This window comes from Lynx rufus, unplaced genomic scaffold (assembly GCF_022079265.1).
Source record: "Lynx rufus isolate CCGP_SWC_20201006 ecotype Redwood Valley unplaced genomic scaffold, mLynRuf1.p SCAF_10, whole genome shotgun sequence".
NCBI classification, from domain to species: Eukaryota; Metazoa; Chordata; class Mammalia; order Carnivora; family Felidae; genus Lynx; species Lynx rufus.
The window spans coordinates 10,186,902-10,205,334 of record NW_025814824.1 but is presented as its reverse complement, the minus strand read 5'-3'; the positions used below and the strand labels follow the sequence as shown (position 1 = coordinate 10,205,334).

At 46.6% G+C, this 18,433-nt stretch overlaps 1 protein-coding gene across 1 annotated transcript in view; it reads left to right on the top strand.

The window, feature by feature from the left end:
• Positions 1–18,433, top strand: part of DMRT1 (doublesex and mab-3 related transcription factor 1) — a 110,017-nt gene that overhangs the window by 30,957 nt on the left and 60,627 nt on the right. The window contains exon 3 of the mRNA XM_047097439.1: positions 13,828–14,111. Coding sequence (XP_046953395.1) covers positions 13,828–14,111 — 284 coding nt within the window. The remainder of the gene's footprint in view (positions 1–13,827; positions 14,112–18,433) is intronic.

Here is an 18,433-nt window from a genome sequence, read left to right as displayed (position 1 = left end):
ATAGTATAAGCTCATCATTCAGACATTTGCACCAAGTCTTGTTCAAGGAAACCATCACCCTTGGGTTGCAACAGACCTGCCTCATGAGTCCCTCCCATTTTGTCATGGGCTATTAAAAAGGCGCAAAGGCAGAGTTTTAATCTAGTGGGGGTTTTTTTCCTACTTCATCGAGGGCATCATAAGCAAAATTGACATTTAATTTTGTAATATTAGGGGCGCCTGGGTGGCTCAGTCGGTTAAGCGTCCGACTTCAGCTCAGGTCACGATCTCGCGGTCCGTGAGTTCGAGCCCCGCGTCGAGCTCTGGGCTGATGGCTCAGAGCCTGGAGCCTGCTTCCGATTCTGTGTCTCCCTCTCTCTCTGCCCCTCCCCCGTTCATGCTCTGTCTCTCTCTGTCTCAAAAATAAATAAACGTTAAAAAAAATTAATTTTGTAATATTATACAAAGTAAAATATTCCAAATGAGGACGTCAGTGAGGAATCCAGCCACTGCTGGTGCAGTTCGGTGGGACCACCTTGATGTGTGCGAAGACGGTTTTCCCCGCCACTGCTTCTGCGTCACCGGTGCAAATGTCCACACAGTGAAAAAAGGTGAATGACGTCTTTCTGTTGCTGTGACAATCCATGTGACCTGGACCCTTGGCTGGGACGGCGGCTGGGGAATATTGCCACCACATTTCTGGAAGGGCCGCAGTGAGATGTCGGGTGTGACTTCTTGGCTCGAAACCTGGGACTTTCAGGAGCAGAGACAAATACCTGGGATCTTATTTTTAAAAGCAAGTTCCGAAAGCGCGATCTGACAGCCTTGTGTTGAGCACCCTTCGTGGCCAAGCAGAAGACCTCCGTGGTTGCAGCCCCTGCATTTTAAGTTGTCCGAACACAATTCAAAGCAGAGCTTTCCTGTGGGGACCTAAATTGTACGTTCACAGTCAGTCCGAGATGCCCCCGACCTGAAGTTTTCTCCGTGCGAGGGGTACTAAGAAGAGTGGGGAAGGGATTCCCTCCCCATAAGGTCGCCTTTGGAACAGATCACTGGCCGTCCTTCCTCTCTTCTCTGGTCCCCCCCCCCCCCGAACCCGGGCCTGGCCACTGGCCTGTTGGTGGCCCCGCGACTCCTCCAGGCCGCTGGCGGTGTTGACGGAGTCTCAGATTGTCTCTGGCATCTCGCCAACGATAGGGAATTCCGAGCTGGCCTAAGGACAGAAAACGTTCCGGCCATGAGATAGGCTTTCACGGCCACCATTCTCTAGCAAAGTCAGAGAAATGGCATCTTCTCCATATCTGACTCCCTCTGCAGGCCAACCATGTTCCTGTTTGCCCCCCGCCCCGGAATCCTGAGGCTCACACAGATGGGGTGCGGAAGGGGGAACACACAGGGAAAGCGGAAACCCGGGAATAGGAACACGGGTAGGTGCGTGGGTGTGGAGGTCGGGGTGGTGAGTGCCAGTCTTTCCAGATCCAGTTAGGATTTTTCCTTGGGTGAGTCTGAAGTCCAACCTCCTGTGCCGGCAGTACCCTCGTTCTCGTCCTGCTGGGAAGATAGACATACTTGTGTTTTGTTTTGTTTTTTTTAGAGACTCTTCGATGGAAAGCTTTTCTGATACCTTGATTTGTCCTTGGGGCTCTTCATCCGCAGAGAGTAAGCTCTTTGAGGGCAGGGATTGCTCTTTGCTCATTGTCGACATTCCAGGAGATGGGAGCCGGCAGGGGTGGGACAGCACGTGGCTCCGAGGGGCCCAAACAAACTAGGTGGGGACACTCGCTGTGGACAGAAGTCCACAGGCAGAGAGACAGTAGTGATGAAACGAGTTTATTTCAGTGAGGCTAACACCAGGAAGACAGTGGACCAGCGTCTCAAACACTGTCTCCAGAAGTGCTGAAAGTACTTCCAGGTTTATCGAAGGAACGAAGGAACGTGTTGGGCAGAGGCGGATGGGTCTGTGCAGGTGGGCTGTGAAGGTCAAGTCCATCATTGTCTTGAGGTCAGTGCCTCTGGGTCTCACGGGCTCAGGGCTGTCCTTGTTGCTTGAGGGGGCATTTCATTCCCCATCGGGGTTGGTTTGTCCACAGGGTCTTTTGCCTGAGTTAAGAGATAAACTAGAAAGAAGAACTTAATCATTTAGAAGTTTGAGGTCAAAATGTAGGTAGTTGAAGCCTTCTTTCAGGAATTGCTGCACACAATGGACGTGTTTGTGGCTCACTGGGCTTTTCAGTGGCCCCAGGGCGGCCTGTTTCAAATCTTGGCTGGGTCCCTTGGAAGGCCTGTATTTGCCTTTCCCGCTTTATATTTTCCCCATTTCCGCCATATGTCCTGCTTGGTCTGTTTGATGCGGTCATGCTTGGCAATCAAGATATTCCTTCCCTCCTCTGTCTCTGTTTCCCCCTCCCTCTCCGATCCCTTTGCCTCCCACATTAATATTTTACACACCTTTGAACCAAAAACCTGCATCTGGCTTGCAAGACCAACTTCAGGTTCATTTTGTTCTGGAAAGCCTTCACCCTGAGAAAACTGAACTTGGCGGGACCTAATTACACTTAGCAAAATTCTTTGGGCAAAAGGCGACATTGGCTCTAACACATTCCATGCTTTGTGTACAAGAGTGACGTTAGCGAGCCAACACCAGCAGAACTTGTACTTGGAAGGCTGGAGTTGATCTCACCCTCCCTTCCCGCGGCCTTTGTGTTTTCTCACAGCCTTGGTCTGTCTCTCCTTCTGTGTGTTTGTTCGGAGCCTCCCCTGGGAGTCCTGCCGCGTCAAGGACTACGACCTTGGTCTGTGCCCCAAAGTCCCAGACAGGTTGCCTCGCACACAGCACGTTTCCTGTGTGGGATATGAATTGCGTCCCTATCAGGGGAAGGTGACAGTGGCGGTGACAAGTCCCTCGTTCATTCCTCGCTGTCAGCATTCAGGGAACAGTAGGCACACTGCCACCTGTGTAATTGGGCCTCTCCCTGTGCCAACTATGCTTCCCTCTGAAACCCGACCCGTTCCCTTGTCAGGATGATGAGCTTGTCTTGGGATCATATGAGTGCTTAGAGGGTCCAGGGACGGCCCATAGGACAATGTTCTCTCTCCCCGTGTCTCTCTCCAAGCTCTCACCCTTGTGGGAGAGGAGTCCTGAAGCATCTCTCTGGGTTTCTCCATTACTCCTAAATCTAGGAAATGCCAGGAGCTATTACTCTGGACATTGGGTGACCTCGCAGAGAAGAAAGCTAAAAGCAGTTAGCCGAGCCAAGCCTTCTTGTCCCAGGGAGGTACCCCTGCTATCCTGATTCCATCATCATGTCAATCACGGAGCATAATCTTGAGACCTCAATTTTCCTTTAAAAAAAAAAAAAACAAGAATAGAGAAAATGACTTACACTTTCTCTGTACCCTCCTAACACTCAGCATAACATGTTAGGTAGATAATTTTGAGATCTCAGACTTAGGAGTGAACAATTTTGCCTGGTGGGTAACTCTTAAAACTAGAAACTAATTATGACAGGAACTAAGCAAGGCATGGGATTACAAAGAAAAATAAAACCTGGTGATGAACGGATAAAGAAGATGTGGTTTATATATATAGTGGAATACTACTTGGCAATGAGAAAGAATGAAATTCTGCCATTTGCAGCAACATGGATGGAACTGGAGGGTAGTAATGGTGAGATAAGTCGGTCAGAGAAAGACACATATCATCTGTTTTCATACATGGAACTTGAGAAACTTAAGACCATGGGGGAAGGGACGGGGAAAAAATAGTTTCAAACAGAGAGAGGCAAACCGTAAGAGACTCTTAAATACCAAGAGCAAACAGGGTTGATTGGAGGTGGAGGGGAAAATGGGTGCAGGGTTGATTGGAGGTGGAGGGGAAAATGGGTGCTGGGCATTGAGGAGGGCACTTGTTGGGATGAGCACTGGGTATTGTATGTACACAATGAATCATGGGAATCTACCCCCAAAACCAAGAGCACACTTTACACACTGTGTGTTAGCCAACTTGACAATAAATTATATTAAGAAAAAAAAAAAACAAAACTTGGTATATGCCAGTTAAGTCGAGGATCACTCACGGTGAATCATAAATAGCCTTATTGTTTGTAAATTATAAATTCTGGTTTTCTATGTGATCTTTCATACAGGAAACTGTGGGGTTTGGTTTTGTCATTGAAAAGGGAGTAGACTCTTGGTTTGAATGTGAATGACTCAAAGTGCAACAGCTCTGGGGATCTTGACACTAGAGGAAGAGCAGGGAAAAAAAAGCCTTCACATACCTTAAAATGAATTACTGGTTAACTACTATTAATATGCCACGGGCCCAGAGACCAGCATATAACACTGCAGGATCGATACGGGTATTTATCATGTGTGGGTATTGATCCTTCATGAAGGAGTGAATCATATTTCACGCTGCATATGTTAGTGGGGAAAAAAAGTAGCAGAGGGATTGGGAAGCCTTATCCCAGAACTGGATGTGCGGAAGGTAAACGTATAGAGCCACAAATAGGAGTTTCGGAATAAGAGGGATCAAGTCTGTGGGCAATACCTCTGTATAGACGTCTTTGCTCAGACAAATGCTGTTGGTCGTTTTTTCCAGATACGGACATACTCTTAGTTGTTGAATCCAGCCCTGCTGACCTTTTTTTCCTTCTAGCACAAATTAATGCTAACCCAGTCATAAGTACCAGCACTTAGAATGTCTGGCTTCACTCTTCCATTGGCGTCTTGACAGAGGACCTACAGGTTGATAATTCTTACATGGTGCTGCTGGTTAAAAAAGTGACCACACTCTCAGGATGCCTGGCTGGCTCAGTCCAAAGAGCATGTCATGTGACTCTTGGTCTCGGGACTGTGAGTTCGAGCCCCACATTGGGTGTAGAGATTACTTAAATAAAACTTTAAAAATGCACATTAAAAAAAGAAAGAAAGCTACCACATTCTCTTGAGAAAGCCTGTTCTGTTGTGCTATTATTACTAATACCATCACGAAGTCATCTGGGCCAGTGTTTAGCCTACAAAAATAAACCATGAGATCCAGCTTCAGAATTTTCAGCAAATTCATTAAGATGTTTCCGCTGTCGTTGTGCTTCGTCATGTTGGCCGTGCAGTTAAAATGTCCCTGTCACAGTGTGTGTCAGGCGTGGGGGGAGCAGGAGGAATTCATAGCGGGCAGCTCAGTATTTGCTTTTTTTTTTTTTTTACCCTGTGACTCAGACAAGGGTTAAGAGTAGCCCAGTTAAGAGTTTGGTGCATGGGAAATGGCTTCTTGAATTTATATCTACATATTCATTTTAAGTTTTGTATGGTTAGTTGATCTGTTTTGTGGCTTATGAGTTGTAAATCTTACCTTTGGGTTTATTGCCAATCAGTGACACTTTGCCTGACTTCCCAGCTTTGGTGACGTCCCAGCGTTCAAGGGAATGTCTCTAGTTACTCTTTGGGAACTCTGCTGTAGCAGAGGTCGGAGAAGGGGCATGTGTGGCTTCTGTTCTCACTCTCCCTCAGCCTGGGTGAGAGCTGTGTGCCTTTCCAGGCTGGAGTGTCGCATGGTCACTCAGCAATTCAGCAAGTGTCTGATAAGGGAGCTCGGTGGCTTCCCGGCATCCTGGGTGACAGGTATCAGCAGTGTAACTTGGTCGTTGGAGGGAATGCCCGGAACAAGACATGCCAGTGACTTTCATGCATTTTTTCCCCCATTACTACAGCCTCCCTAGATACGCTCATAATTACATCTTCAGGCCTGGAGTATGTAAAGAGCCTAGTATAGGGGTGCCGGGGTGGTTCAGTCGGTTAAGCGTCCGACTGTGTTTCAGCTCTGGTCATGGTCTTGCAGTTTGGTGGGTTCAAGCCCCGTGTCAGGCTCTGCACTGACAGCACGGAGACTACTTGGGATTCTTTTCTTTCCTTCTCTCTCTGCCCCTCCTCTCTCTCTCTCTCTCTCTCTCTCTCAAAATAAATAAAAAAATTAAAAAAGAAACTAACGATCCTAGTGTATACTAGCCTATAGACTATATATGCATATACGGAATAGACTATTCTAGAGTAGTCTATACTCCTACCTCCTTAGTCTCTTAGATCTGTCCCTGGTGCTTGGATCAATTCTCCTAAAACATTTTTATTGTTACTTGCTTCCTCTGAAAACCTTCATTGACTCCCTGTAGCTTGAGGAGAAACCCGAAGTCCTTGACTGGCCTCCCCATTCGAGGCCTTCCACAATTTTAACCAAGGTCGCTTCCCATTCTCATTACCTGTGGGCCCTTGACATGAACTGTGTACTGTGGCCAGGCCAATCTGGTCACTGTCCCTGCCACAGGACTTGTGTTTCTCCTCCTTCATGATCCTGTTGGTATCATTCTTTCGAGTGTGTCCGCACACCATCATCTCTAAATCCCCTCCACCCTGGCTCCCATCTCCACTGCTTTTGTTGATGGTGACATCTACCTATACTGTCATTGTGGCAATGAGATGATTGCTTTTTAAGTGTCTCAGCTGTGCTGACAGCTCAGAGCCTGGAGCTTGCTTTGGATTCTGTCTCCCTCTCTCCCTGCCCCTCTCCTGTTCATGCTCGCTCGCTCGCTCTCTCTTTCTCTCTCTCTCAAAAGTAAACATTTTTAAAAATTTTTAAAGAGAAGAAATGAAACATTTTGAGTATTTCTTTGTGCCTTTTACATCTAAAGCAAAGCTTTGGACATAGTTGTTCTAGGATAACCAACGAATGAGCCAAATACAAATACAAAAATACAACTTGAGATCAAGAATAAATGATTCTTACTATGAAAAATTATATGCCAACAAACTGGACAACCTGGAAGAAATGGACAAATTCCTAAGCACCCACCCGCTTCCAAAACCCAAACAGGAAGAAATAGAAAACTTGAACAGACCCATAACCAGCGAAGAAATTGAATCAGTTATCAAAAATCTCCCAACAAATAAGAGTCCAGGACCAGATGGCTTCCCAGGGGAATTCTACCAGACATTTAAAGCAGAGATAATACCTATCCTTCTCAAGCTTTTCCAGAAGTTAGAAAGGGAAGGAAAACTTCCAGACTCATTCTATGAAGCCAGCATTACTTTGGTTCCCAAACCAGAGACTCAGCAAAAAAAGAGAACTACAGACCAATATCCCTGATAAATATGGATGCAAAAATTCTCAACAAGATATTAGCAAATCAAATTCAACAGCATATAAAAAGAATTATTCACCATGATCAACTGGGATTCATTCCTGGGCTTCAGGACTGGTTCAACATTCGCAAATCAATCAATGTGATACATCACATTAACAAAAGAAAAGATAAGAACCATATGATCCTGTCAATCGATGCAGAAAAAGCATTGGACAAAATTCAGCATCCTTTCTTAATAAAAATGCTTAAGAAAGTTGGGATAGACGGAACACACTTAAACATCATAAAAGCCATTTATGAAAAGCCCACAGCTAATATCCTCAATGGGGGAAAAACTGAGAGCTTTCCCCCCTGAGATCAGGAACACGACAGGGATGTCCACTCTCACTGCTGTTGTTTAACATAGTGTTGGAAGTTCTAGCATCAGCAATCAGGCAACAGAAGGAAATCAAAGGCATCAATATTGGCAAAGATGAAGTCAAGCTTTCACTTTTTGCAGATGACATGATATTGTACATGGAAAATCCGATAGACTCCACCAAAAGTCTGCTAGAACTGATACATGAATTCAGCAAAGTTGCAGGATACAAAATCAATGTACAGAAATCAGTTGCATTCTCATATACTAATAATGAAGCAACAGAAAGACAAATAAAGAAACTGATCCCATTCACAATTGCACCAAGAAGCCTAAAATACCTAGGGATAAATCTAACCAAAGATGTACAAGATCTGTATGCTGAAAACTATAGAAAGCTTATGAAGGAAATTGAAGAAGATATAAAGAAATGGAAAAACATTCCGTGCTCATGGGTTGGAAGAATAAATATTGTTAAAATGTCAATACTACCCAAAGCTATCTACACATTCAATGCAATCCCAATCAGAATTGCACCAGCATTCTTCTTGAAGCTAGAACGAGCAATCCTAAAATTTGTATGGAACGACAAAAGACCCCGAACAGTCAAAGTAGTTTTGAAGAAGAAGACCAAAGCAGGAGGCATCACAATCCCAGACTTTAGCCTCTACTACAAAGCTGTAATCATCAAAACAGCATGGTATTGGCACAAAACAGACACACAGACCAGTGGAATAGAACAGACCCACAAAAGTATGGCCAACTAATCTTTGACAAAGCAGGAAAGAATATCCAATGGATAAAAGACAGTCTCTTTAACAAATGGTGCTGGGAGAACTGGACAGCAACATGCAGAAGATTGAAACTAGACCACTTTCTTACACCATACACAAAAATAAACTCAAAGTGGATAAAGGACCTGAATGTGAGACAGGAAACCATCAAAACCCTAGAGGAGAAAGCAGTAAAAAACCTCTCTGACCTCAGCCGCAGCAATTTCTTACTCAACACATCTCCAAAGGCAAGGGAATTAAAAGCAAAAATGAACTATTGGGATCTCATCAAGATAAAAAGCTTCTGCACTGCAAAGGAAACAATCAACAAAACTAAAAGGCAACCGCAGAATGGGAAAAGATATTTGCAAATGACTTATCGGACAAAGGGCTAGTATCCAAAATCTATAAAGAACTCACCAAACTCCACAGCCAAAAAACAAATAATCCCATGAAGAAATGGGCAGAAGACATGAATAGACACTTCTCTAAAGAAGACATCCAGATGGCCAACAGGCACATGAAAAGATGCTCACCGTCACTCCTCATCAGGGAAATAGAAATGAAAACCACACTGAGATATCACCTCATGCCAGTCAGAGTGGCCAAAATGAACAAACCAGGAGACTATAGATGCTGGAGAGGATGTGGAGAAACAGGAACCCTCTTGCACTGTTGGTGGGAATGCAAACTGGTGCAGCCGCTCTGGAAAACAGTGTGGAGGTTCCTCAAAAAATTAAAAACAGATCTACCCTATGACCCAGCAATAGTGCTGCTAGGAATTGACCCAAGGGATACAGGAGGGCTGATGCATAGGGGCACTTGTACCCCAGTGTTTCTAGCAGCACTCTCAACAATAGCCAAATTATGGAAAGAGCCTAAATGTCCATCAACTGATGAATGGATAAAGAAATTGTGGTTCATATACACAATGGAGTACTACGTGGCAATGAGAAAGAATGAAATATGGCCCTTTGTAGCAACGTGAATGGAACTGGAGAGTGTGAGGTTAAGTGAAATAAGTCATACAGAGAAAGACTGATACCATATGTTTTCACACTTATGTGGATCCTGAGAAAGTTTAACAGAAGACCATGAGGGTGCGGAAGGAAAAAAAAAAAAAAGAGGTTAGAGAGGGAGGGAGCCAAAACATAAGAGACTCTTAAAAACTGAGAACAAACTGAGGGTTGATGGGGGGTGGGAGGGAGGGGAAAGTGGGTAATGGGCATTGAGGAGGGCACCTGTTGGGATGAACACTGGGTGTTGTATGGAAACCAATTTGACAATAAATTTCATATTAAAAAAAAGAATAAATGTTTTTTGCATTACCCGCTCCTCTTGGTTTTCCAGAAGCCCTGTGTGGAATATTTCAATTTTTCGAAGGGAAAAAACACTTAAATAAATTAAACTTTAGTGGTTAGAATAAATGAAGAGAGCCTGGGTGTGGCCCGTGAGCATCCAAACTGTTAGGCAGCAGTATGCACACCACTTGTGATCCGAGCTCTGCCGTGATTTTGGAGGAGGTGGTATTTATCTGCATGCTCTTGTGGGATAGCCAGGCAGGAGTGTCACAGCAGTGCGGTCAGGGGTCACGTTTTTGGGGATAGCTTCTGAAGCACTTGTTTGCAATCTTCCAAGTAGACCAGTGAGTTTCGATCTGTGAGTGCATCAGAGCCTTCTGAGGACTTTGTTAAACTCAGGACTGCTGGGCCCACCCACCCCTCAGAGTTTCTGATTCAGTGGGTGTGGTGGGGTCCAAGAGGGTGCGCTTTTGCAAGTTCCCGAGGGGGCTGATGCTGCCCATTCAAGGGCCACATTGCAAACTCCACTGGATGAGACACCTGTCAACTGATGGATGCTTATTTCGACCTCGGGAAATTTCCACGTATCAGTGGCACGCACGCAGAGGCTGGGGCTCATAAACCTGTTTTGAACATGGACCAAGAGTTTTGATGTGAACTTTAAAATACAATTTGAGGTTTACAAAGTACAGGGTGTGGCAGTTCCACAGGTCCCTAGAGCTTTTTAAAATGTCACTTTTCAAGAGTGCTTAAACATCTTAGGATTGTAAAATCCTTAGGCACCTATTCTTAGAAAGCTCAAAGTGTTTTTATTATTTAAATACTGGTAGGAAATGAAACTTTTCCAGTGTGTTTCTTAATTTATTCTTCAAGGTCAATATAATCTGAAAGAGGAAGTAAAATACCGGGTAAGTGGGAAAGTGATGGCCTCAGTAGCTGATTGATTATACTCAGCTGTAGCAAAACCAGTCCTCGCTCTGACCTGACCTAGAGGCTCCCTGTGCAGTTTGTTGAAGCCATCCTCTTGTTACCTTGAGAATTATTACTGACATCATATTGCTGGATAAAACGGAGGCCTGATAAAAGGTCCTGAGTAGGGGTGTGATTCGGAAATTCACGAACCTGTGTCCTAATCTGAGAATCCTGGTGTCCTTGGGTTTCTTCCTCTTCTTCTTGTTTTTAATTTATTTGAGAGAGAGTGCAAACAGGGGAGAGGGGCAAAGAGAGAGAGAGAGAGAGAGAGAGAGAGAGAGAGAGAGAGAGAGAGAGAGAGAATCGTAAGCAGCCTCCATGCCCAGTGTGGAGCCCGACACCAGGCTTGATCCCACAACCCTGGGATCATGACCTGAGGGGAAATCAGGAGTCAGGTGTTCAACTGACTGGAGCCACCCAGCTGCCTCTCTTGGCCTTCTATTTAATTCTTTACCTACTAATGTATATTTTTTTTAATTGAGGACCTTGCTTTTGAAGGGCAGGTCCGAAGGGGTATCTGTTTTTTCCCACTGCAAAGACAGAGATAAGCATCGGAAATGCCTTCCTCAATGTCTGTGAGATTACACGTGGATGTCCCACCAATGCTGGTGACTGAGTGGTGAAGCCCGTGTCATTCATTCCTTCCCTGATTTAGACACCCGTATAATTCGTCATTTTCACAAAATTTGTATTGCTTAAGTAATGAGGAAAACAGTGAAGAGACAACATTAAACACAAAAGAATTCGCCACTGGAAACCACCTGTTATGCGCGAAATTGGTGTTTAAAATAAGAAAAAGCTGGGGAGTTCAAGAGGAGAGGAGGGCAGGTGCCTTCTCCACATGCGGTGTAGGGTAATGGAACTGGAATGTCTCATCTCATTAGCTGGGAAGAGGAGAGACGGAAGGAAAGAAATATAATGAAATAGTGGCTTGACAACGTTGGGAGGGCACTAAGGTGGATGGATTTGGTATCCTTTCAGAGAGAGGACACTTTAGCACTGACTTTAAGGTGGGGCTGTGAAAATCCCTTCCACAGCTTGCCGCCTGCATATCTTCTCTTTTCCTTCCATATTCGGCCAGCGGACACATGGAGCACCTGCTCTGGGCCACGTGTTGACTCTGCGGGGAATTTCCGTCGACCAGCTTCTCCCCACCTATGCGTGCTCAACCCTTGTCTGTGGGTTAAAAATGAAATGACGCTTTCTTGCTCCGGGGAGCTTCTGTTTCTTCCTCACATTTATTTTGAGGCCTGGCTACTTGGAAAACCGGGACTCGTCGATCTATTCAGGCACATAATTGACCACTGCGTGTCCTGCGGTGTACTAGGTTCGGGGATGCACCAGTGAGCCCGGAGCCCTGGTGCCTGCTTTTGCTCTGTCTACATTCTGGCGAAGAGAAGGCTCTTGTGCCCAGCTGGTCTGTTTCCGCATTGCTTACTCGCTCCTCCCTCTCCTGCAAAACCCACAAGGCCCTGAAGCCCTCTGTTGGTTTTTTTCTAGAACTGATTTGCTTGATCTCTTGGCAGCAGTTGACAAGGCATGCTGGCCCCTCCAGGAGCCACATCAACTTTGGCCTGTGTGATATTGTGTTCTCTCCTTGGTTCTCCCCAGCTCTACTCCTGGCTCCCTTTTCTTCTCCCAGAACTCGCTCTTTGGTAACAACTCCCTCCCCCTCTCCCTGGAGGCTGGTAGAACCACCACCCCCCCCCCCCCCCGCCAGGGCTCCCAGGGCTCCTCCAGCCTCTCCTCTGCTGAGTGCACTTGCCAGTTCCCTCCTTCGCTCATCGCCTATAAGTGTCTCCAGCTTGTGGATGCGACAGAACTCATCGCCTCCCTCTCCTACCACACCAGACTCCCCACTCTCCCCCAGGTCGGTCAAGTGCCTCCTCCAGCATTGTCCTTCCCTTCCAGATGGAAGTCCAGCGAGCCCCTCCACTTCTGCTGAGTCCTGCCCCCCTGCCCGTAGCTCAGGCCCCTCGCTGCTTTCACAGACCTGAGGTCTCTCTTACCTTCGCTTGTCCTAAGCTTGCCATCAGGTCACTCACTCTGGAACTCAGTGCTGACCCTCTGCTCCTGGCCCAGAAGTCATCACATGCTGCAGGGTCTGGAGGGCTGGCTGGAGGCTTCCCCGCCCCTTGCTCCGGCTCCGCCTCCCATTCCCTTTCGGGCACCCAGTTCTTCAGCTTCGCTGCGCTGCCCTGTCCAGCTCTCGCTCGCACGCCCTCCTCCTGATTTCCCGCTCCCATGCCTTTGTCCTCCTTGTCCTTTTCTCAACACTTTCTTTATTTTTCACCTTTCTCTGCTCCTCCCTTAAACTTCAGCTTGGATGCAGTTTTTTTTCCTGAAGGTCTCTGTGGTCCTTTCTCGGCTCCAAGTCCTCTCTCCAGCCTTTGGATTTCGATAAAAGTCTATGGCTATTCCTGTGTGATAATCCTTGTTGGTATTTGTAATCTCATCACATGTCTCACCCCAGACTGTAGAATCCCCGGGCAGCGGCATCCTGACACCTTGCAGCCATCTCAGGCTCCTGGACCACCTCTTAGAACATGGCGTGATGGATGTCCATGGGAGAGAGGATTTAGGAGTCTGCTTGTTTACGAATCGACACAGTTTAAAATCTAGACACGGGATTGACAAAACTACAGCCTTTAGGGTGCTTCGGCCCACTGCTTGGCTTTGTGAATGAAGTTTTATTGTAACATGACCACTCAGCAATCTGGGCATTCTGCAGTTGAATGGCCTGAAATCGTTACTGACCTTTTACAGAAGAAGTTTGTCTACCCCTGGTCTATACCATTGTCCAGACTTGTGAAGAGTCCAGTATCAGGTGTGGGAGGAAATTAAAGAAATAATGTGTGCTTAAACTCTTAGCCTTTTGCTTTGGCTCTTTGATATATCAATGTGGCTACCATAGTTTGAGCATTGGGATTTTATTACTTTGTTGAAAGTGAAGTACAATTCATTTTGTTGTAAAAATGATGCCGACGGCCAAGTTAACTAGATTTGATCTCCAGTTTCCTAACATTGGGGTAGAATTGTCTGGGTCGAAGTTAGGCCTGCCCAGGCTTTGTGTCACTAAAATGTTTTTGGTATTCTCAGGGAAAATAAGTCATCTGCAGGGGTCTGCCAGCTGTGTCCCCAGTTTTGCCAGCCTTAGAGACGTGTCCCTTATTTTGGCTGTGGGAGGAAGCAGCGTGTTCCAGAGCCTTGCTCTGTAGCTTTGCAGATGAGGAAGGCCGTACGTTGCCAGGGTTGAGAGGTAGAGTTTTGTGCACCCCCATGTGAATACCGTGTGGTCTTTTCCTTTCCAGAGGGACGCATGGTCATCCAGGATATTCCTGCCGTCACCAGCAGAGGGCACATGGAGAACACACCTGATCTGGTTTCTGACTCCACCTACTACAGCAGCTTTTACCAGCCTTCTCTGTTCCCTTACTACAACAATCTGTACAACTACCCGCAGTACTCCATGGCCTTGGCCGCGGATTCCTCTTCCGGGGACGTGGGAAACCCCCTCGGGGGGTCCCCGGTGAAGAACAGCCTGCGGAGCCTCCCGGCACCCTACGTGCCCAGTCAGCCGGGAAACCAGTGGCAGGTAAGACGTGGCCCAGAGTGACTGGATCTGTCAAGAACACACACACGCACACACAACGACCAGCTCAGCACACATGTGTGCACGTTAAAAAAAAAAAAAAAAGTTCCCTCTCCCGGGTCGGCTACGGGAATTGTAACGTGTAAAGGGATCACACTTGTGTGTGTTTGCACTTCTCTCATTTTGCACTGTCATTTTGCATAAATACCCAGTTGGCCGGAGGGAGATTCACGAGGGGCTCACTGTGTGAGGTCTCACCTCCCCCTGTAGCCTCGTCCCCACTTTTTTTGAGCAGCTTAGAAAATGCTGGGCGCAGCCTTCTGGGTGGCCGTAATCTTAGTGATGAATTTGCACCCTGGAAGGGACGAGTGGTATCACCTGTGTGCTCACGTGGAAGCAAGGTAAGAAAAGGAATTAGGTCCCTGTCGTTCTGGGCCAAATTGGGTGCTTTTTTTTTAGCTGGGAATGAAAGTCATCTTTCATATGCTTAAGTGTGCGATCGAGAGCTTGTAGATTAACACGGGGGTAAAACAAAGCATTTTGCATTGTCAGGGAAGGAGTGTTTTTCTAGAGCTGTTCTGCTTCCTCAGCTGTAACCGTTTCCTCGGATTTCAAGGCACTGAAAACGTCCACGAGCTGGGTTACCACGCCGCGGGGAGTGTGGCCGCATGAGAGCCAGCACTCCCCACCTGCGAGCCTCGGCAGCCATAGATGTTACAATTCAGGGAGAACGGTTCTTATTTGGGGTACATTTACCTCGCAGGCTTTCTCAACTGGGCTTTGATTCCAACACAATGGGACATACATATCTGGGAGTTCGGGGCAAAACTTCGACCTTCTTATGCCCATTTTTTAAAAATGTAAGCTGAAGTTTTCCTCTGAGCGATTCTATCCCGTTTTGTATTTTTTAGGTGTGAGGAAGTAGTTAATTTTCAAGCTCCCCCGCTTTTTGGATTCTCTCACTCCCCTTAGGGATCAGACTTCTTCAGCCTATTAATACGTCCACCCTAGTCCCCTGGGATGCACATTTTTGTAAGTTTGCCACACATTTTATTTTCAGAACCATGCTTGTTAAAAAGAGGGCTTCACAGGGGCTCGGTTGAGCCTTTGACTTCAGCTCAGATCATGATCCCACAGTTCATGAGTTCAAGCCCTGTGTCAGGCTCGAACTGACAGCTTAGAGCCTGGAACCTGCTTTGAATTCTATGTCTGCCCCTCCCCTGCTCATGTTCTCTCTCTCTCAAAAATAAATAAGCTTTAAAAAAAAAAAAAAAAAGAGGGCTTCACGCATATGGGTGTGAGAACTCGGAGGTAATGTGAGTGTAAAGGAATGCAATGACTTATAGATCTTCAACCTGGACCCCTACAGGCCTTTCAAAGTGCCAACTGGATTTAATTCTTGGGGGCAGGTTTTGGGCAGATTTCCATCAGAAGCTCTCCTCTCTGCAAGGAAGAAGAAGTATCTTGTAGTTCTGAAAACACCAGCGTATCCTGTAGATTCCCACAAGGCAGGGACTACCGCTGGAGCGTCCTGATTTTCTGGCTACTTCTAGGCTTTAAGGATAAAAGTAGGACAGCTCTGTGAACCTGTTGGCCTATGAGAAAAAGGATGGGGGGGGGAACCTTAACTGTTTCCTGAGAGAAAGGCAGGCAACTCTTGGTGAGCTTTCCAGTAAAGTCAGACGTCTACTTGTCAGAATCCTTGAGCTGGCCTATAAGATGGCAGACCAGCATCACTGCCTGGTCTTGGAGAGATGTCTCAGGTGCTGTGTGTAAGGAGAGAGAGAGAGTCTCCGGAGGGCAGGTTCCCACGCCTGGAGGAAAAATCGTGGCCAGACTTTCTTAGTCCTGGGGGACAGGCAGTTTTGATGCTGTTCATGCTGTCTCTAGCACTGCCACTTATGGAGAGAGGTAGAGACGCCCGCCGAGGCATCATTTAACATATAGTTTGTCTTCCTGGAAGGCTGAGCTTAAGACCTTTTATTTCCAGTCGCTGTTGGTAATATATTCTCATGGAACAAATTATTTTGCAGAAATAGGTCCTTCTCTGCTACTGTGGTTGATGCCCCTTCCTCTTAGTTAGAAATGGCACCAGTCATGACAGCTAGCATTTGCTGAGCGGTGAGTCTTCCTCCAAGGCCCAGGAGGCAGATCGTGTTGCCTGCTTTTTACAGGTGAGGACACTGAGACCCAGAGGGCTGACTTGTCCATGGTCACACAGCCACCACACAAGAGAGCTGGAGTTTGAATGTGGATCTGTCTGGTTCCACGGTGTTTCTCAGCAGCGTTTGGTTATCACTGGGTCGGGCCACGGAAACTGCCATCAATATAAATACCAAGGTCCTCTCTAGTTCTTTAGGGCTTAGAATTCCTACCTAAGCGCTTTGCTTTACATTGAGGGTCTTCTTGGAATCGTCCTCCGGTTTTCTTTCCTCCCTTGTGGAGGTTGGAAATATGCAGAAACTTCTGGAACAGTGCTGACGTGTGGTTACTTCGGATGGCCGAGAATGGGGCCTCTGAAGCTTTCCTGAAATATATACAGTCTCGGCAATAGCATTTAAAATATGCTGAATTCCCTGCTATCTCAAAGTTGCTTTTGGAATCTGCCTGCAAATCTCCTGTGAATGTGCTTCTTGGGAAAGCATATCTAGACACACCTGCAGTATTCGTGTAACCTGGAAAATGATCCTAATCCTAACAGTTGAGATGAGGGGCTTGACCGCATGGCATCTCCATCCCTCCTCAGTCTGACGCTGTGTGAGTCTATGGATTAACCTCGTAACCAGATACAAACAGAAGCTGGACTTACAGCCCTGTTGTTATTCCCACAAAAATTAGTTCTCTTGGAAATAAACTCCTAAGTGCAAGACCCAACGTAGGTATATAAGCCATCACTTTGCAGAATGGCAGGTGACCATCAGTCTAGTGGCGATCAGAGCTGCAGTGGGTCTTAGGAAGCTCCAGTTCACCCCATCCTGGTGCAGGGAGAACGGAGGTCTGAAGCTGAAGGGGTTTACTCTGCACCCACAGATAGTTGATGGCAGAGCCTGAACTAGAAACCAGGTCTGTTGGTTTAGGAGAACACTGGAAGATCCATATTCACTTCTGACTTGGCATTTAAATGTTTGTGAAGCCTGGGGCAAAACACAAAATTGTCTCTGTGTCTCTCTGTTTTGGTCTGTAAAGTGGGCACGGTACCACCTTCAGAGAATTGTTGCCTGCGTACGTCTGGCAATGTAACAGCTGGAGTGAGGTGATTAGTGCCTGTAGACGTTTCTGGGCACACCAGCAAGTACTATGCCCGTGTTGACTGCGTTTATTTCTTTTCCCTAATCATCATTTTTTAGATCTATCTAATTTTCAGCCTTCTGCTGCTATGTATTTTAGTTAGCGATCTCAGATCCCCTTTGTGACAAGATAGGGTATATGTAGGGCGCATTTTAGTATTAAAAGACTGTGACATGTGAGTATGGACCAAATATGAATGTACGTGGAATAATTTTTTCAGGATTGGGGAAAAACGTGTTCTGCTCAGCAGATGGAAAACCAGAAGCACAGACAGAAATCATAATGGTGCAACACATGTTTATGATGTGTGTGTTATGAAGTATTAGTTAAATGGTGAATGCCTACACATAATACTTATAACTAGTAAGCACTATTGCTCTTAATAAGGAACAAAACGGCTCACTTTTTTTTAAACATTTTTTTTTAACGTTTATTTTTGTGAGAGACAGAGTATGAGTGGGGGAAGGGCAGAGAGAGAGAAGGAGACACAGAATCTGAAGCAGGCTTCAGGCTCCGAGCTGTCAGCACAGAGCCTGACACAGGACTCAAGCTCATGGACCGTGAGATCATGACCTGAGCTGAAGTCAGAGCCTTAACCTATTGAGCCACCCAGGCACCCCTAGAGGCCTCACTTTTTAACCACGTTGTTAGGGCAGGAGCGTCGGGAACAGCCATCTGGGCCCCAGCCCCGCTGTTTTGGGAGGGTGCTCTGGTTCTGCTCTCGTGCTCCCTCCTGCTGGAAGCTTCCCGGGGGAGGACGGCATGGGGGTGCCCCCTTGATTGTGACCCTGCTTTTCATCTCCTTTGTGGAAGGTGTGCCAGACTGTGCTAATCCCTCCTGACTGCCTCCTCCCTTGGTCTGACCCTGGCACATCTCCTCCAGAGACTGTCTTGACTTCCTTCCTCACTCCTCACTGGATCAAGTCCCCATTCTGTTAGTTCTCCCCCTCCCCTTACTGCGGAGTATATCCATGTGTGGGGGGTGGGGGTGGGGGAACAGCGGGAATGTTCTTCAACCAAGAGCTCCTTTCTGATCC